This window comes from Rhipicephalus microplus, chromosome 1 (genome assembly GCF_043290135.1).
Source record: "Rhipicephalus microplus isolate Deutch F79 chromosome 1, USDA_Rmic, whole genome shotgun sequence".
Classification (NCBI taxonomy): Eukaryota; Metazoa; Arthropoda; class Arachnida; order Ixodida; family Ixodidae; genus Rhipicephalus; species Rhipicephalus microplus.
The window spans coordinates 45,143,808-45,164,124 of record NC_134700.1 but is presented as its reverse complement, the minus strand read 5'-3'; the positions used below and the strand labels follow the sequence as shown (position 1 = coordinate 45,164,124).

Below are 20,317 nucleotides of genomic sequence, written 5' to 3'. Positions count from 1 at the left end.
CCTCCGTCATAGGAACTGGTATAACACAAAAGTAAATTGTCTCCTTACAGAAGTAGTTTAGTGCTTACTGTATATTCATATAAGAGAGCTTATACAATGTCTATTGATGTTTGACAGCTAAACTTAAGCACAGTTTTTCCTAAATGCATCCACGTTGACACTTAACGATAGATCTTAATCCCAACAACTACCGTCCATAATTAATGACTGATTATTGATTAAACATGCTCTTGAGGTCATGGATGCCTGTGTTAGCTCTAGTAGTTGACGGTGAGAGCGAAACCAAAGAAAGCATGTGACAGAGGCATGTGAGTGCGACTGACTGTACGCCAAACTTGGGCTAAGGTCGCCTACTTGCGGCATGTTAGTTATTGAATGCCACTGCAAGACTAGAAAGAAATGCAATGTGCGTTGTGTCTTCCCTCTTGGCCAGCCATGATTTTTCGCATAGTGAGCATAAGCGGAGAACACAAAGTTACAAGCAGGCGTAGCAAGCGCATTGCTCGATGCGTTGCAGAACTATTATTGGTATGAATGGATTCTATAAGCCACGCCGTCGCTTTGAGTAAGGTCCCCACCTCTCAGCGTGTTAAGGCGTTGACAAAACTGCACTTCTATTGAAAAGGCATCACATAAGGCGGACGCGTAGAAACGACGCATTGAAGGAACATATCATGAATTCCACAGTCATGATGCATTATTACACTTTACCAAGAAAAGTGTGAGAGGGCAGTGGCAGATATAAAAGGTGTGTTTTTAAAGCCTACAAAGTATGTAACTGTGGCGCAAGTAATAGCATGCCTAGCAGCTGTTATTGCCTACTGAGAAATAGTGGGTGCAACACCCAATTACAGAACTTAACTCTGATACTTACATTTAGACGTCATTTCAATGACAGAATTACGTCACTGGAATCTTGATGGACCCTGGCATAACACACTTTCTTTTTAATAAAAGGTTTTTGATTGTGTTTTGAGTTACACATTCGTCACTCATTCAGCAATGTTGTTAGGCATCGTGACTGTGGCGCAATCGATAGCGTGCCCGGCAGCTGTTATTGCCTACAGAGAAAACGTGGGTGCCACTCCCGTTTAGACCTTTTCTTTAATTCTGATACTTATGTTTAGATGTCATTTTTGTGGCGGAACTTATTCTCTTGATAGACCCCGGCATACAACACTTCTTGTTAATAAAAAAGTTTTTCATTGTGTTTTGAGTAACAAATTCGTCACTCTTTCAGTAACGTTGTTTGGCATCATGACCAAAGTTTTTAAAGACTAACGTCTCCTGGAGTATGTGCTGGTACTCCGAACAGGCATGTTCTGCTGTCAAATTGGAATATTAATGTGAAAAATGCCGAGTTGCATTGGTGCACTGACGGGGAGGGGGGTTAGGGAGTTGTAACTTCCCCCCTCGAGGCCGACCTCTTATATGCCCCAATGTCCTTGTCGCTGTGTCACCTACATCAGCAGTGCACCGAAGGGGGCGGCAATATCAGGGGTTTTAATTTCCGCCCCACCAGTAGTCGACCCCCCCCTTCAAGTTGTTGTCGTTTCAATCCAAGACGTGGCTTGAGGGCAAAATTGCCTGATTTATTCTAATAATTATGTCGTATTCACATGTATACTCCTATATTGAAAGAGCAGAAACCACGTGCTCTGTGGCTCGAGCTGCGTTCACTTCCAGTGAAGCAGCTTTGTACACATACACAAAAAAAAGTGCTTTCCCGAGTCATCAGTCTGACCGTTTTCATTATATTCTTGGTGGAAGAGGGGCTGTGTACAATGACAATGACCTGCGTGACTTGGGTTCGGTGCACAGTGCATGTCACTTCAAACTGTATTACATCTGGCAGCTCAACCAGCTGTGTATGCAAGGCTATTTACATGTATGTTGTAAATGAGCAATATTTGCAACATACATTTGTAATACTTGTGTCCATGTGCTTCGAGTTGTTGATGAGTACACCCTCGCGCTGTCAAATGCTAGCTTCCTGGTTAGCTCAATTAGCAGAGCGGCTGCCCCAGATAGGTGTTGGTCCTGGTTTGAACCACGTACCAGGACGAATTTTTTGGCAACTAAGAGAAATCCGTATGAATTTCCTTGTGGGTTCATGCTACAAACGGGTGGTTGTTTTCATTCCCCTTCATGCATGTATGTTCAAACCAAGAGTTCCCAATGTTTTTTACCGTTTATAACATTATCTGGTTCACACGGGCAAATCTACTGCACTGACTTGCATACATACAAATACCTGGTTCACTTGGATGCTCCTGATGCAATTAGAGATTAATATCTCAAGTGCCTAGATACCACTAAATCATCTGCCTCACAAAGCTTGAATTAATGGCCCTAAGGGTATAATGTGACGAAGCTGCAAAGTAGTAACATGACGCTCATATTGCTTTAAATGTGCAACTTCAAATAAAAAGTCATGAAGCCAATTTTATAGAAATAGCAGGTAAGTTCATTCAATGGCCTTACTCGCTATAGAAGTGAGACTCGCCGTGCCCATTTTCAGTTTCGATGCCGGTGGCAGGTTCGTTACTTTTTTCCAAATACTTTACATTATAGTGAACATGAATTGTGTCCGTCACGTAGCTTGTTTTCCTTTAAATAGTCAACAATAAGCACACTACTCACCGAAAAACATTCTTTTTTGCATGATAAATGAGCTCCTTAAAACACAAAGTAAGAACGAAAGCAAAAGTGTGTCGCTGCTACAATGCTCTTTAGATTTAAAGCCTTTCCAATTAGCGTCACTGTTGACATGCAAATGGTGTATAATTCGAATTGGCAGGATGAAATCAAGTAAACTATCGATCCTCTGAAACAAAAAAGGAATAAAAAAAGTATTTCAGGCACCCTTGCCTTTCCAAATAAATTGTGCGACTCTTCTTTTTCTTGCCTGATCACATTGCATTAAGTTTGTTAAATATACAAACTTTCTCACTATTATTTCACTATTTAGAACTATGAGCCCGTGTCTGCATATCGCCGTGACAAATATAACAATGAAACACACCAAGAAACATGCTTTTAATCCATTCCAACCGTAGCCGTATCTTCTCAAGGGCCACATTCATCTAAAGGACTGTCGTTTCATGAGATCTTACGTCACACTTATTCTCTCATATAAATTTATTGAACATGTATTCAGTTCCTCATGAAACTGAGGCTAACTGTCACTTTTGAATGTTCTCGCAGCCTGAAAATAAAACTGCAAACACACCTACCCTAACTGATATTCTCAGTTCACATCAGACCACCCGAAAATCTGCAATACATTAGTAGCAAAGACAGTAATACGAAGAGCCGCGATCCAGTGCAGAACACAACTAAAAAAAAGGAAAAAAAACACACGATGTATTTAGCAATCTCGCCAAAAACGGTTACTCAAGATTGTTCATTCAATATCAATTTCCTACCAAAAACACAATGATGCAATCTTAAAAATGCAGCAACAGTACTCCCCCTATCAATACCACGACAGAAACAAATCACTCTCCATTGTCCGAGGCGCCAGCAAAACCATAGTCCGTATGAAGCGAGCTCGGGCGACGTGCTATTCGTGGAAGGCTGAGTCGGGTGATAGCAAGAACGGGAGTGGCCTGTCTACTTTCGCTGCGGCCACACACACTCACACACCGAAATAGGAAGGATAAAGGCAGAGCTAGGGCCAGTTTTAAACCGGAAACAATGCTGCGCACGTGTCTTCAAAGTGAAACAACATGTTCGAAGAACTGCTCACGTACTCAGCTACTAAAAAAAAAAGCAAAGAAGTCTCGCTGACTTCTCACACTTCGAATGCGCTGCCTGCAGCCGAGGGTGAGGACGGGTGGTTCGTGCCTCCCCTCTTTGAACTGTAAAAAGGGACCGTATGCATTCCGAAACGTCGGGGCAATGCCCACTCAAAGTTCTAAAGATAAGAAGGCGCTTCAAAACACGTGTTTTCTGTTTTCTTCGGGGCTTGAATTTTCTGCAGGCAAATGGTGTCTCCAAAAGGGTGGTTGTGCATTTTCTTCTAGACAGCGGACATACAATGAGCACTGAAGTGGTGAGGAGCACACGGCTCATTAGTCAAGGCGACCACAAACCGCGGAAGCTCTGCAGCAGAAGCACATGGCGATATTAGTTTAAGCACATACGTACGCTGCGTTTCCTGCATTTCTGAGTATGCCTTATAGCGTGTGTGCCGCCAGCATGGTCGCCAGCCACCCCACAATACCGCACAGAATACAGAGACCCCGAGCAAGCACGACTGCTATGCAAAACCTACAGTTGCGAAGAAGGGAGCAGTAAGGCGCCCTGGTATAATGAGGAAAAATAGCTTTGGAAACTTGCGAAAGGATATTGGTGGAATTAACCTTTTCTTGCTTTTTTTTTTTTTTCAGATGCTATGAGTCACGTCTCCTTCTTTCTTGCACGTGGTACATTGGACGAAAGCCACCCATGCATGCATACGTTCAGTTCACTCGCTACAACTTGCGCTCTGCGTCTGCTGCGCGAAGGTACATCGGCAGTGCGCTTCCAAACTAACCACAGGTATCGCAGAAGTGCCAGTCAAACACAATCCTCACCAACCTTCTGAAAAAGATTCCGGATTGAGATTCAAGACACGCAGCAACAGCACCAGAATCCTCGATTACAGCCAAAAAGGAAGCTATTACTCGGCACTTACGGCCGTCAGATGCGTTCATCGATTAGTCATCACTGATGATGCTTCTGTCGCCAAACTTGAGCACCCGAATGACATTGCCAATCGGTAAGCGTAGTTACAATACAGTTGATCCGTAAGCTGAGAATTTTACAACATGTGCGCTGGGTTGAGCAGTACATATTCTTGATAATCAATACCGGAAAGCTTATAATTATTATTTACGGTGCACTTTCATACTTGTAGTCTGACGAGGATCAAAGGAAGTTATATATATAAGATATTCTATTTGCATTATCCACTATATCCTCAGTTCTAGTTTTTTAGCTGCTGAAGTGGCCAATGGGGCTTGTTTGTATTGCATTTACTGATTACCCAGGTAAGAAGACAAAATACACAATAATTGGGACACAAGAAAGGCACACTGCACCAGGTGTCGCCACGTGTCTTTCTTGCGTTCCTTTTGTTTGCTCTGACATAAAAGTCATATTCTTTTTAAACAGCATTGTTTGACCGCTAGCCGGCCGACGCGTCAGCACCAGAATCACTAAATGGAGCTGAAAAGCTAGAAAAAATAAGTATTTGCCAGACATCTCTGTTGAGAACTATGTTATGCCTTGTTTTATTCGATTTTTTTGTTTATTTTGTACATGCACTGCTCCATCGAACGGTTTCTTGGCCTTTACAAGCTTTTTCAACGTCTCCCGGTAAAAACACTTCGATATCGTTGTCATCGTCATCTCATCGTATATAATAATAATAATAATAATAATAATAATAATAATAATAATAATAATAATAATAATAATAATAATAATAATAATAATAATAATAATAATAATAATAATAATGTTATTACTAATATTACGATTATTATTATTATTATTATTATTATTATTATTATTATTATTATTATTATTATTATTATTATTATTATTATTATTATTATTATTATTGCAGGTGATATAACCTATAATATTTATTTAGTGTGTGGTACTTTACTTTTATCTCAAGTTTCCACCTCCCCAGAGAGAAATCATGGCTGTGCTAATGCCTAGGTGCTTCTCAATTCAGAACCCTCAGAGACCAACCTTAAACCGTCCAGCATGCCGTTGACGCTGAGCGGAAGTCACAGCTCCCAGCTGCCAATTAGTGACCCAATTTAAGCAAATGTGCCTTTCCATCCGCAAAAAACAAGAAAGTTTTTTTTTTCCACACTGATCAAGAGGGTTAAGCTTTTGCTGCAGTGCAGGGACAGTAACAGCACTTGCTCATTTTGAACTTGTGCTGCAATTTTGGTAATAACACTGCTAGTGATTGAAGTCTTTTGTAACATGCTGTGAAATACATTCAGAGTGTATCAGCAGAATTAGCCTGCCCTATACTACTGAGCCAAACTGAAACAAATCGTCGCACCCCAATGTGCACGCTCCTCCCCCATTAGTGGAGTTCCTCCTCCCTTATGACGGACATCAGATAATATGAACCAACTTTGCCTGATCATGACAACCCGTCGTAACGAGAGTAAACTGCATACCTAGTTTGTTTCCTTTTAAATTACAGTTTTGCATCGCACGGCGCAGTTTGGAAGTCTATGAACTAAGAAATCCCCACGGCAGTAGTTTTGTTTGGGGCAAGCGACAAATGGCTAGTCGGCAGAGGGCGCCTGACTAAAAGGTAAGATAATGAAAAGTGGCTGCGAAGATGAGGTACTAGGCCATTTGCCTCTTGAAAGTGACAGCTTTTTATGTTCGGACATAAGCTCCTCACCCAGAGCGGCTGGCGACTGCTGGAGCTACGAGGATCGTGAGAGCTAGCGCGTGATCAGCGACTAGCACACCTATCAAGGCAGAGGCTGAGTGGTGCACGTACATCCAACTACAGCAGAAAATTGGCTCCACTACCTACTGACTGGAACTTATATCCAGAGGTGGTGTGGGGAGTCATCTACGCACAGTGAACCACAGGTCAATCTCTGTTCCATTTTCTCTGGGAGCACCATGACGACTAGGGTGACAATAAGTCAGAGAGCAGATGGGACTACCGAAGATTAGGAGTCAGATTGTAATGCGGCATCGAAAGGTACAATTGGTGCAAATGTGGTTGCTAGTGAAAGCGGGGATCCTGCTGTCCAAGTTTGAATGAAGGAACTACAAATAGAGGGTTTGAATCTCCAAAGTGAGCTACAAAAATTGAAGCGTTAATCTCAGACAAACGTTGAGGTGGAGCGAAGTGACCAGTCTGGTTTGACCAGTATGCAGATCAGTTGCAAGCAGTTTTATGGTGTCGACCAAAAAAAAGCATTGTCAGTTTTGCCATACGTACCAGAAATTCGCGAGTAGAAAGGTGGCCGATCGAGTGCCAATCACTCCCCTCACACGACCGCAAACACTCTTCCAAGTAGTGTACCTTAACTGTGTCGGTCCTATAGAACCTGCATCAACGCGTGGCCATCGGTACGCTTTGTGCATGATTGAGTTATGCTTGAAATGGCCTGAGGTCGTCCCGCTTCAAGCTATGACCACGAGCGCAACTTGTCAGGCGTTGTTAGATTTCTTCTCACGGTACGAGGTCCAAGAACTCATATGCCGTGACCAGGGAACTAACTTTACAGCAGCACTAACTAGAGAGCTGACAGAAAAGCTAGGAGTAGAGGTACGCTTTTCAATGCCGGAACACCCGCAGACTAACAGCCTAGTAGAGATGTGGAACGGAACATTTAGGGCGATGCTGAAACATGTCTCTGTGGTGGTTCGTGCGCTCTCAGACACAGACAAGTTAACGGAAAAGAAAACATACCTATATGCACAAGAAGATTATGATCCCTCTGACCACCCAGTCCTTACAGTTTCATAGCCTATGAGTGTCTATACACATCCTGACGCGTTCGGTAACTATCGTTCGGAGACGACACTCACGGCGCTGATGACCACGTATCGTCGACGTACGCTTGAAGCAGGAAAGAGAGGTGCACTGACTCGTCCGGTTCAGGAATTCTCCGAAGCACAATGACTCCCCGTAGCGCCGAGACCACACCGCAGTCGGTTGTGCCCTATCGTGAACCTACACGTGGCGCCAAGACCACGTCGCAGTCGGTGGTGCCGGATTGCGAACCTACACATGGCGCCAAGGCCATGCCCTCAGCAGGGGCTTAGGCAGAATTTGTTTTTTTTTTTTTGGGGGGGGGGGGGGGGTCACACCAACCCGACTGGGAGAGGGGGGGGGGGCACATGCATCAGCCTACCTCTGTGACATGACTACCGGCGGTAGTTTCAGCTTGTGTGCATTTATATCAAAGTCAGGAGACGTCCCCCTCCCTCCCTTTCTCCTAATGCGTATGCTTGAGCGTAGAGTTAGTAAATGTAAAGCAATCACAGTAAAATGCAGTAAACTACAGGTACAGTCACCATTTGAAAAAACTAGTTTTCAAAAACGCATCATTTCGATGACCCGTCCGATTGGAGAAGACATCGTTTATCTCTGTTAAGCGTAGATGGCGCAGCCCTTGTCGCAAGGAAGTGAGTTTCACAAATCAAACACGGCTCTGCTTACAACGAGGGAATAAGAGGTATACATAGCATGTTTTTGTAAATTAATATTTGCATTTCGGCTTTGCTTATTTTGCTGAGCGAATAATTTCTTGCTGTCGATGTTTGTGACTGGATGCCTACGGGAATGATTTTTATTTGAAGGGGAGATGCTCCTCGAAAATACTTTTTCTTTAATATTATACCTAAAGTTATGAAACTTTGGTCATAGACTGAGTTTGTAACGCTGATTCCAAATATGCGCTTAGTTCTTATGTAGCTTTATTAGTTTTTGTGCAAGACACCTCTCAAGAGAAAAATATAGGGCTTTTTGTGCACATCTTTTTTCATAATAAATTTTTGTTTAGAGAAGCCTGCAATAGCTCATTTTACTGGTTAGGTAAAGTAGTATGTTAGGTACTACTTAAAATTTATTCAAATAATTTCTATATTTCTAAAAAAAATCAGGAATACCAAAAGTACATACTTTGTGTGTGGTGAATCAACATTTTAATTGTTTTCAAAAAATGTATAAGAGATATTTAAAATGCATATAGATATCGACATTCTACACACTTTGAAGAGGCTGTGTGCAAAATTTCATCCAGATCTGACCATTTGAAGTACCTGAAATGTGGTGCACAAAACGTAAAAAATGCTGAAAAGTACAAATGGAGAAAAATGCTTTTGAAAGTTTCAAACATCTGTATTTTTCAAAAACATAATGAAAGCACATGAAATTTCTTGCAAAAATAGAGCAATATGTCTCAAACACAGCACAGCTGTTCAGAACTCCCCTGGCCTATACGTTTGCCCCTCAGCACCCTCTCGAATGGAGTCCGTGAGACGCACTCTCTTCACCTGGTTTCGGCGATGGGCTCGAGCTTCAGCGGTTTGGCGGACGGACATTTTCTTCATTCTCCTCTGGTCACGGGAGCTTCCCAGGACAACAAGCTCTTCTGGTGGCCGAATACCAAGCTCCCGAAGCACTTGCTCAAAGCTGCCATGACCGCAGTTATACCACAAAACGGCGATGGCAGTTGCAGTTTCCACTACTGTCTTGGACACAAACTTCGTCTTCGGGCATAGTAACCAGATCTTGCTGTTGAGGGACTCGGCTGCATTTTGAGTCTTCCCTTGTAAGCAGCGGGTGAGAAGCTTCTTCTCCGTGAGACGCCTGTATATAGGCAGCAGAGCCTCCCCCTGTGCCTTTGTCAGAAGCGGAGTGTGGTCTGGCGCGGGTTCTCCAAGTGCTTCCGCCCGCTGGTGCTTGCACCATGATTCAACTCCTTCGGGGCAGAATTTATGGCTCTTGGTTGCATTCGTCGAACTCGAATGAAAAAGTGATGCCCAAATGGCACGATACATTTACATTTCCCGGACATTGCCCCTGTTGCTGGTGATGGCTATGTGGTAGTAGTTTTGCAACTTCTGTATTTGCCCGTCCTTCAACTTCTCGCCACGTGGAAGAGAAGTCTTGAGCTTGCGAATTGAAGTGCCCAGGCGCTTGGCTACGTGGTTGGTGCAATCTTCCTTCACGATGGATGTTTCACCGTACACTTTGGCCTCAAAGACAGCATTGAAGGCTTTGCTGTCCCCATCACTCAAAAATGTGGTAAAGCGCAACGGTGTCTCATATGAGGGAGTCCGCGTCCATATGCGCACTGCTGCCTCAGTTTCCATAGCATGAGAGGAGCAGTCAACGTTCTTCTCACAAACTGGGCCATGGTACGCCTGCCACACTTGCTCTTCGCTCCCGATGTCTTTGTGCCGGCTGCACGCAAGGCAGAAGTTTGAGAGAACCTCAAAATCGAGGCACAAGCCAGTGTCTACAGACACAGCTGTGCCAACGCCGTTATGGCTCTTGTGGCCCCGCTTTTGCCACGTACCATCAAACATCACGGCAACATCACTGCTGCCGACCATCTCTTTCGTGTGAACTCTCGCTTTCTCCATGTTTTCCTCCATGGCTTTCATGGCCGCAGCATGAACTTTCTTGCCGATCGCAATAAAGTTCTTGTGATGTAACGGCGTCGGCAAGCCAAGAATGGCGCAAAAACGTGAAAGCTGTTCGTGCCCGATGCTAATCGCGCGCGCAGCTACCACTGTCTTGACGTTCACGGCGAAGCTGTCGCGGGAGCTCCCACTCCGATATTCCCGGCTTCCGCTAGCACCGTTCGCAAGCTCACCAGGCACAACACGGCTCGAGGTGTGCACAGAAGAAAGTACCGATTCAGGGCACTCACTGTTCGCACAATGCAACTCAAGAAACGCCGAGAGACCCTTCCGTTTTTCGACCGGTCCACGCACCGCGAGGGTACAGGTGTGGCACGCAGGGCAAGCAGCTCCACTTATCAGCACCGTAAGCGCACTGATATCGCATATCACAGCACTCACAGAGTTCCGATCGCTTGCTGCTCTATCGTTCTCGAAGAGTCCAATCTTCACCTCCGAAGCGCTCACAAAGTTCAGCGCGGCGTCGATTTCGTCCGAGTGGCCGTTGTGCTGGTTAGGGCTAGCCGGAGGCGTCGGACGGCTGCTTCCCGCTGTCACTTTCCGTAGAGGTTTGCGACGCCACACTCGGTGCGGGACCTTCGCCCGAGCCTTCCGAGCTCGGAAATCGCGCTTTTTCGGTTCGTTCATTACGAAATAACTGAAAAAACGCAGGAAAAGGGCCACAGAGTTCGATCGAGTCGCCGTACGTAGTCGAGGACGAATGCAGGCTTCGGTGCTTCGCCGCAGCAACGTCTCCGTGTAGGCCAATGGCGGCCTCGCTAGAGCACCACGTGATTTAAATGTCCAGTAGAAATGCTTGAACAGGCGCCAAAACGTGCCTTTTTTTATTATTTTGGGCCAAAATGCGAAACTGAGGGAGGTGCTGTAGGCTAAACGAAGGCTTTCTCAACCTCTCCAAGCAAACAGCAATGGCGGGAGACGCCGCATTCTCGAGATGGAGACGATCGAAAGTTGCTGATTTGCGACGAAACTAGCACTTTCTCGAGCCACCGTGGCTGAATAAAATAGAATTTTTACTAACTTCTCGTTCGAATTTTGCCTTGATCTTTTGCGGAGTTGTAGCTGAATATACAAAGATAATTTTACAGGTAAAATCTCAAAACTGAAAAATTCCGCGAAAAACGCGATTTTTCGACGCGCATCTCCCCTTAAGCTCTATATGTCAAGCAGCCCTAGTCAACATTTTTTACTTCACTGCGTGCATCCGAGCATGCTTGCAATATGCAAAACGTATTTTTTTGTATGTTGTGCTGCACGTTGGCAACACAATTTTGCACGCATTATTTTTCAAACAGACTACCTCACAACCTTGGTTGACATTACAGTTGCACTGCGACTTTCGATAGCCATGAAGTACTCCAGTCGTAGAGGTTTTATCATGCAATATGCGAAGGCAAGGTAATCAATGTTGAGGTATGTTCGCTTGCTCCTAATCAAAAATGCACCTGGGACCAGACTATACCTACTCACATAGAAATAGCGTGTTTGCTGCGTATATGCGCTAGAAAACCTAAATACGTGCAAAAATGCATAATGTTATTTTTTGGAGATTTCCTCGCTCTGCTCCCTGAAACGATACCGTTGTGGCTAAGTGTACTACGTTGTTTACAATTGTGCAGCCGCAATTTCCTTTTACGTCAACAGATTCAGAACTTTACAGAGTATTTCACCGCACAGCATAGATATGCCATGTATACACTGTTCTAACTAGCGCGTGGCTTCATGTTTGCAGCACTTACGCTAGCGCGAACAAGAGCAGCCTCCAACCACTCAAAATCACGAGTAATTGGTTCACTAGTGATGAAAGAAGGAACTCCGGTCTTCTTCAGAGCATAGTGCATCTTAATCAATTTCTCAAAACGCGTGAACTTTCACGAGAACTGCCAGTGCATGCAACAAAAGTTTACTTACCCTCTACTGTGCACTACATGTGCTTGTCGGTTGTCTGTTTCGGGCATTCTGATGCGAGTTGCTGGAACTTACTGCTGACATCAACTCCTTTGCATTCATTCACGTTTGTGATTTGGCATCACAACGCAACAGAACCTACCAGCCTTCTGTAGGGACGCAATCACCAACGCGAGACCTTCCATGTGCGAAGTAAGATATGCATTGTAAGATTGTGGGCAAGCGCGACCTTCCCGACACCTAAATAGAAGCGGAGGAAATGAACGCTCGCGAATCTTTCCGCCAGGGGAGAAATGAGCGCTAGCGTTTAACACAAACTTTACCAACCGACGTGTATCATCGCTAAAGTTCCCGTTTCTCACATTGTGTGTTACTGCTCATATTTTTTCGAGCCTGTTGCTTCGTAGCAATGCGAAGTCACTTCTTGAAATATGCTACCTACACATATTGGTGGCTGGTTCATGTTCTGTGTCAATCAGCGCCCTTCTACGAGACTCGATGGCTCTGCCGAAACGCCATAAGGTAACGTTTGATTTTTATTTTTTGGAAGGTGACGCCTGCCCTAATGCACACTCGACAACTGGTGAAAAAGATACAGCAGCCGAAGAAACGGTTCCCAGCTACAGTGCTGCACTAGCAGACTACGACTCATGTGCCGGAATCACTTTTAAAATCTCCTAAACTTCTGAAATTGCAGCATGATGCATGCACGAAAACTGCAATTGCCGACGAAGACATTGGTCTTTGTGTGTTTATCAGGCCAAGATGTCAGGAAATGAATGATGACTCGACTAGATGACGTTTGCAAATGACGCCATAAAAGCCATACTAACTAAACCTTTCCCTCAGTAAGCACTAACTAAAGTTACAACCTCTCTCGCTAGAAATGTTTTCCTGGCTGGTCTTCTTCCCTCCTGATATGCTAAATATCAGGAGGGAGCTCTCTGCAAGACATTGCGCTTTTTTGTAAAAGAAAGTTCAGGCAAGGGAACTCACCGAGTATATGGTGCCTTTGTCCTCTTTCTATTCACGCATTGAAAGAACACGCGCGAAAAGTTTAGGAGCCACAACAAGAGTGGCTACTACAAGACCGCTGCTCTATGCGCGTGTCAATCTTCTTGTCGATTAACACTATTCCCGTGTTGCATGTCCAACCCCCGACAGTACCAGTGGGACATCTACCAACAGCGTCTGTGCTTGCTGGCAGTTGCTAGAATTGCAGCCTGACTTCTCTACCTGACTGCAATACTTCTGCGATGCGGCGTCTCGACATTATCGGAATTGAACCAACTGTGGAGAAGAAGAACAAGGCTTAGCCAGAACTTAAGACATTTGAGGAGAGCATAATAAACTTTCGTGGTTGGATTTCAGTGCCGCTGAATGAGCGAGGTGCAGAGATACCTTCAGTCAGCGTCAATCGAAGCTCAGCTGAGTGCTACACGCAAGCACAAACAAACAGTTGCAGGGAAGAATGTGAACTCCTGAACCAGGATGAACCGGCAGTTACAGCGTCCGTCAACGAAGAACGTGCAGGAGGAGTTGAAACCATACTGCGAATGGACAATGTATATTTTACGTCTTATCACACAGTGATCCACCGAGGTGCCATCACGACGCTTCATGCTGTGTTTGACGCTTCACCGCACGCGCTAAGTCATCTCTGCCAGAAGGATCTCCAGCTGAAGAGTTCAAAGCTTGACGCTGAGGTTGTGCAGACGCTCACGGTCTTTCGATGTCAGTCAACCGTCACCTGGAAGTTCGTGGGCAAAAGAATTTTTCGGTGGGGAGGCTGGTCAGAGCGTCATCCGATCCACAAAAGTTGCATTGAAGCGGTCATTTGGGAGCAACAATTTTAACGCTGAGGGACTCATGACTACAATATGTGGAGTTTCAACTGGTTGTCAAGAGTAGACTTCTTGTGTAACTTGACAATAGTCTAGAAAAGTCTTGACCACTGACACAATTACACTGCTTACTCGGAAGACGTGACGTAGACTTTCTGCAATGAGCTACCTCGTCCGGCTACAAGCATTTACAAGAGAGTAACTTCCCTGCCACACGCACTATGATGAGCGTCTCCCAGCGCACCTACGGGTCCGAGAGAAGTGGTCGTACCTCCCATTACGGCTATTCGTGCGCTATGGGACTGGTCGCGAAATGCCTCGGCTGCGTGCTGGTGATTGTGCTTGTGTGGGAACAGGCTACGCGCTTGTATGTGACTAGAGCGCATGCCGAGTGGCACTATAGCTGAACAGTAATACGTCAGCGCACCCAGTGAAGAGTTTGCGTGCATCTATACTCTACGACAGGCTGTTGGACAGAAAATCAAACACCCATTCGGAAGGATTATATTCTGAAAGGAAGTGAGTGAGAATCAGCAGCCTTGTCCCCTGAGGAATATGTTGATGATAATTGCGGACGGGCGGCAACAAGGAACAGAACGTCATAGAAGACAAGATAGAAGTGAGGCACGAGCAGTTGAAATAAATGGACGTTTTGGTCTTGTTGTAGGACTCGGGTCTTGAATACGCGACAATGGACAACGAAAAAAACCCCATCTTCCCACAGGGGGGACTCCAGTAAATGCGTCACGAAGTGGTGGGAGTATCGTGTGAATGTTGTGTAATTGGGTATGGTTTGGGAATGCTTAATAGTTATTTTGTCTTTACTATTTGTATTTATTGAATGAAGGAGAAGTGTTGCTTTCAACGAGTGGTGGGGCACTGATGTTGGGTTGTGCTCCACTACTGGTTAAAGGTACTGTCACGGCCACTGCAAGAGCACCACGGCCACTGTCACAGCCACGGCCATCCAGCAGCCATGGCACTCTTGCTTCCCGCCCATCTACCCACTTGAGAAAAGCGTCAAGTTGAGCGAATACCAAGTAAAGATGCCCTTGACTGAATTACGAACGCTCGATCCAGTGACAACATACATAGGGTGGCCAGTGAACAGTTGTGCAGCGCGAGCAGCTGGTTTAACTAGCAGATGCTTTCTGCGTCGGTACTGCGAGGCAAGAGAGGGAGGGCAGAAGTGACAGTCGGAATGAGCATGCAGCACTTAGACGCGAGACGCAAGCATGCGTAGTAGGGGTGTAGACCCCTCCAGCAACACTAGATTTGCGAGTAGGTGTCACTACAAAATGCTCCGCATTTAAAAGAAGCGAATCCAGATACAGACGACTGTACATACGCTGAACAGGAATGATGGGATGCTTCTGACAATGTACTCTCGCTGCTTACGTCACGTATTTAGGCGTACTTAAATATGCTGTGCCTTTCTTATGGCTACAGTCGAACCTCGATATATCGAACGGCGCGGCGATCGCCAAATAGTTCGATATATCCAGAATTCGATATAAAAAAATCACGAAGAAAATGCGTCAACAGCTTGCTGAAAACGACCAACGAACCGTTCAAGCGTGGTGCCGTAAATACTCACTTGAAGATTGAAACATAGTATTTATTGTGTTGGTTTAAAATATTGAAAAAGAGTAGCCTGCTTTTTATTGGCCATGGCGTGTTTGACGACTGCGTCCTCAATATAGTCCAGGCGATTCATAAGTGATAGGCCGGTGCCTTCAATCGCGCCGCAGTGGCGGCGCACAAGGGCCAAGGCAGCTACGACCTCAGCTGATGTCAGGAGCGGGGCACCATCAGCGCTTGCGGGATCCACCTCGGCAGAGCCTTCATTTGGCTGCTCAGCAGTAGCTTCGGCGACAATCCCCACATCCGTAAGCTCCCCCGTTGTGAGCTCCGCCGTTCGGAGTTAGGCCTGTCGCGCACCACAGCGTGCGACAGGCCCAACTCTGAACAGTGCGCGACAGGCCTAACTCCGAACGCACGAACACTGCGAGCACAATGACCGATGCCTGCCGATGCTACGGGGTAGGAGCTTGCAACAAGTGCGCAGTGTGCCGTTGACACCATAGAGACTGCAACGACTGCAAGCTGCAAGGCTGCAGCGTGAGTCCGGGTGTAAAGCGCGCACATGGCGCGCCCATGCCGGCTCGCCTGACTGCTTTCCCTTTCCCAGCGGCAGCGCGGGCCGCATCCGAGACAGTCGTCTGCTTCCTTTCCCTCCTATACTTTCCTCCTCAATCTTTACCTCACACTCTCCCTTCCCCTGCGCGAAGCCGTGTCGGTGCCTTCGTATTGAAAGAAAATAACAGCTCCGCGCTTTTCTCTTCACTTTCCTCATTCAAGAACCTCTACCGCAAGGCTGCGGCGTGCGTACGCCGCTACGTTAGCCATCGATGTGTGCAGCATTCGTAAACACCCGCCACTCTACCGCTACTTTCGAGAGTTACGGGAAAGCTCGCCGCCTGTCAATGGAGCGCGGGCAGTTTGGGGTGGCTGAGTTCGATATATCCATTATATGTCAAACTTTGTTCGAAATAAAAAATCAATAATGCATGCGATTTCCCACATGATATAGGAACCGTTCGATATAGGCAATAATTCGATATATCCGTGTTCGATATATTGAAGTTTGACTGTATTATTGTGATAAGGCTCTCTCCCATATCAGGTGCCAAAGCGTCAGCAAACTTTGTGTTCCATGGGTCCGTGTATTCTTTCACGTTTACACTAAGAAGCAACAGTTTTGCCCGGTCTCTTTCTTTCACACCTCTTCTATCAGCTCACTGTAGTCTGTAGTAACAGTTGGAAAAGAGACTTTTTAAGCTTTGATCAATGGTAATGCTTATTTTTTGTGATGGCCCCACAGAACTGCCGCCAGTTTCCATGACCTAGCCAGGTTTTTTCAGAAATTCCTTGATTTTCCATGTCTTTTCCAGAAGGATCCGAATTCCCTGACTTTTCCAGGTTTTCCAGGTTGGTAGACACCCTGTTAGAGTAACAAAACAATCTGGTAGATTCAATATTTGTATTGTAAGTCATAAGAAACTGTGTTTAGTATTATTATTGCATGTGGACAAAGACAAATATGAAGATCAAGTGCATCATAGCAATCATCATGTAGGCAAGCTTTCATGTGCCAGCCTTGACAATTGTGAACAAACGGTTCACCGCAGTTGCTCAGATTCCTCAAACGTACCCGTCGTGCCCCTCTGAAAGTGTTGGGAGAAAACATACACCATTGTGTCTATTGTCCCAAAAGTTGCTTGACCAGCAGTGTGCAGTGAGTGAAGGAGCACAAGAAAGGAGGGTGTTTGTGTCACATTGCACATCTGTTGAACCGGTTTCCTAGTAACAGAATGGGCACATTTTTTTTTTCAAGTGCCCTGTGTGGACATCAGCAGCAACATGTGAAGTTACAAAGGATGACTTTTCGACAAAAAACATCGAAACAAGGCACGCGCTCACAGCTGTTTTTGGCAGAGATTAACCGCAGCTAGCAACAACAACCTTGCTCACTTGCATGCCACAGATAGGGCCACGTGTAACAACTGTTTCTTACATTTCATCAAACATTTATCAGTTCTTATCATACGTTAACTATTGTCCATTCTTTGTATAAGCCCTGTTTCCAGTTCTTCATTCGCTCACATGAATAATTAAACAAACTGCGCTGTGTCCCGTGACTAGTGCTAACAGCCCCTTCCAAATCTTAAAACACTTTTTCGCAGGCCACTAGTGTACTGCGGCGAAGGCGGCTTAAGTGGTGTTCTGCACAGTTTAGAACAAGGTCATGGAATTTTCAAACTGCCAAACTACCCCCCCCCCCCCCCCTTTTTTTGGGATAGGATTACGTTTAGTGCTCAGTATCTCATGTGGAGTGCTCCGGTGATCGGACACGTCTGCACTGACTTCGGTGAAGGTATATAAGGAAGCCACCAATGCACAGGAACCACTAACCACTTTTTAGCAGCGGCCGTAGGAATCGGACACCTTCTGAAAATGTGTTCCTTTCACTACAGATTGGTGCAGTCCAGCCGAACAGCAGCCACCCGTACTGTACGCGTTACCCTCCTGTGCCTGACTGCACCTGCGCTATGTGGCTACCAGCAGTGCCTGTCTGCACTTGCGCTACGTGGCTACAAGGGGTCGACATCGACTCATTATCGTCGCCTTGTACGATATTAAGCATCCTGATACTCACATGTGAAGCGCTCCGGTCAACGGACACATCTGCGCTGACTTCAGTGGAGGCTATATAACGAAGACACCAACGCACAGGAACCCCATTTCTGAGCAACGGCCGTAAGAATCAGACACCTTCTAAAAATCTGTTCCTCTTGCTAGAGACCAGTGCAGTCCAGCTTCGCTTGCCCTGATCTACACATCCTTTCCCCTGATGGCACTCCATCGTTTCGCATTTGCTCTTCACCTTCTCACGACTACACAAAGGGACCTCCTCTGGACTGCTATCAAGGCCTTCAAGACGATTCTTTAATACCTTGGGGTCACTGGACTGCACAACCAGCTGCAGAAGCCGCACGCCGCGTCCTTGGCAATGAACGTCATTCTCCTTTTCTCTCCTACTCCCAACTCCACTCTCCATTCTATAGCAGATGCTAATGCTAAGACATGCTCCTTTTAAAGGTTGCAGAAGTAGCATCATATTATCCGCCCATACGTCCGTCCGTCCGCATTCAATAATCTATCTAGCCGCCTAGAGCGTTTAGTTCTCCTGGCTGTTTTGATATTGATATCGATACCAATACTGGTATGGAATAACATGACGGTATGACGAGCATAATAAGTGACTAGTCATAACATGAAAATTATGACATGTATGTCATGAATGTCAAGATTTACATTTAATGGTCTAGCTGCTCTTGCGATGGTTCCGTTCACATGACATATTGAAAAACTGGTATGGTATGACATGACTGCATGGCGAACATAAGTGACAGACCCTAACGTAGAAATCATGAAATGCATGTCATATAAGTCATGGTTACATGCCAGAGTGACGCCACAGAACACAGTAACATTGTATAAGCACAGAGATAAGCGCACCCCATCGTTTAGGCCGCACAGATGGCAAGCAAGCAGGTTTCATGCATTAGCAAGCTTTCCGTGTCTCTGTCTGAGAAGAAATTATGGTTCCTCGATAGTATTGGCGCGCGCAACTAGTAATACTAGTTCTTTTAGTTTTCTGTATCGTTTTCTTAGAGTGCTTTCTTGGCTTTTGTCTTTTCCGTTACTCTTGCATTGCTCTTTTTTTGTCACATGGCTTTTGTCACATGGTTTACTGTCTCCTTTACATGTTTCCACACTCTGCACAATAAACAGTTGGAAGTTAGTGCTCACCTTCCTGTTTCTTTGTCGTCGTTCTGAGCTCGCGCTATAACAATCCTAATGTCATATCAACAGGCCCAAAATGCCACGCTTTTAAGCCAGGCTCATGAAGCGCTCGCAACCGTTTAGCTAGCTTCACATATATCAAACTTGGTATTATGTGGTGCGAACAGATGACAAGGATAAATGACACGTGCAAACAAGATAATCATGACATGCATGTCATGTAAAAAATGACCACATGCTACGCTCATAGTGCGCTCATGGTCATTTGGCTAGACTCACATATAATGAATTTGGTATTACGTGATGTGAATGGATGACGTCCAAACATGATAATCATGACATACGTGTCATGCAAGACATGACTACATGCTACGCTCATAGCGTGCTTGCAGCCGTTTCGCTAGCTCCACATATACCAAATTTGGTATCACGTGACGTGAATAGACGAAGGTTAATTCCAAACATGACATGACAATTTGCACGGCATAATTTACGTCCGCCTCCTAACGTTGTGCTGATTTTAAAGTGACATATCAACCTTCCTCATTTGTGCTTCGCATATCATCGATTCCCACTGTACGTGGGATCTGCCAATCTTTTTTAAATGATTTGTTTCGTCATGAGGACTTGGAAATCATTATTATTTTGAGCATGTGGCTTTAGCGAACCCATCATGCAAAATGGCGACAATTTCCAGTCTAGACAATGAGCTCTTTTAAGTTTTTAGCAGATACCTTGTGCTCTTGAAAAGCAATTTTAGCCTACTTAATGTCTAATTACAATTTGCAGGTTTTTTGTTCTCAATGTAGACAAACAAAACTTCTGAAAGCAAATAAAAACATGACTGCGTCATTTTAGGAAAAACTTGCATTTTTTTAGTCGCATTTCCCCGAAATCTACTACTGCATTAGGTGCATACCTTCGGGGCTCGTAGTGACTATCGATGATTGCGTCAGAGCGACTGCAATTTCGTTCCCGGAAATTGCGACACATAG

The 20,317-nt window shown here is 45.2% G+C and overlaps 2 protein-coding genes across 3 annotated transcripts in view; both read right to left on the bottom strand.

The window, feature by feature from the left end:
* LOC119177742 (uncharacterized) overlaps positions 1-20,317 on the bottom strand; it is a 285,269-nt gene that overhangs the window by 14,014 nt on the left and 250,938 nt on the right. The window lies entirely within an intron of this gene.
* On the bottom strand, positions 7,880-15,854 carry LOC142762292 (uncharacterized). The gene has a single exon (XM_075865086.1). It carries the CDS (start codon positions 10,825-10,827, stop codon positions 9,553-9,555), a length of 1,275 nt encoding a protein of 424 aa, XP_075721201.1. The 5' UTR covers positions 10,828-15,854; the 3' UTR covers positions 7,880-9,552.

Bases quoted from the DNA above. Each gene is read 5' to 3' on its own strand.
- LOC142762292 (XM_075865086.1), bottom strand. From the start codon at position 10,827: ATGAACGAACCGAAAAAGCGCGATTTCCGAGCTCGGAAGGCTCGGGCG.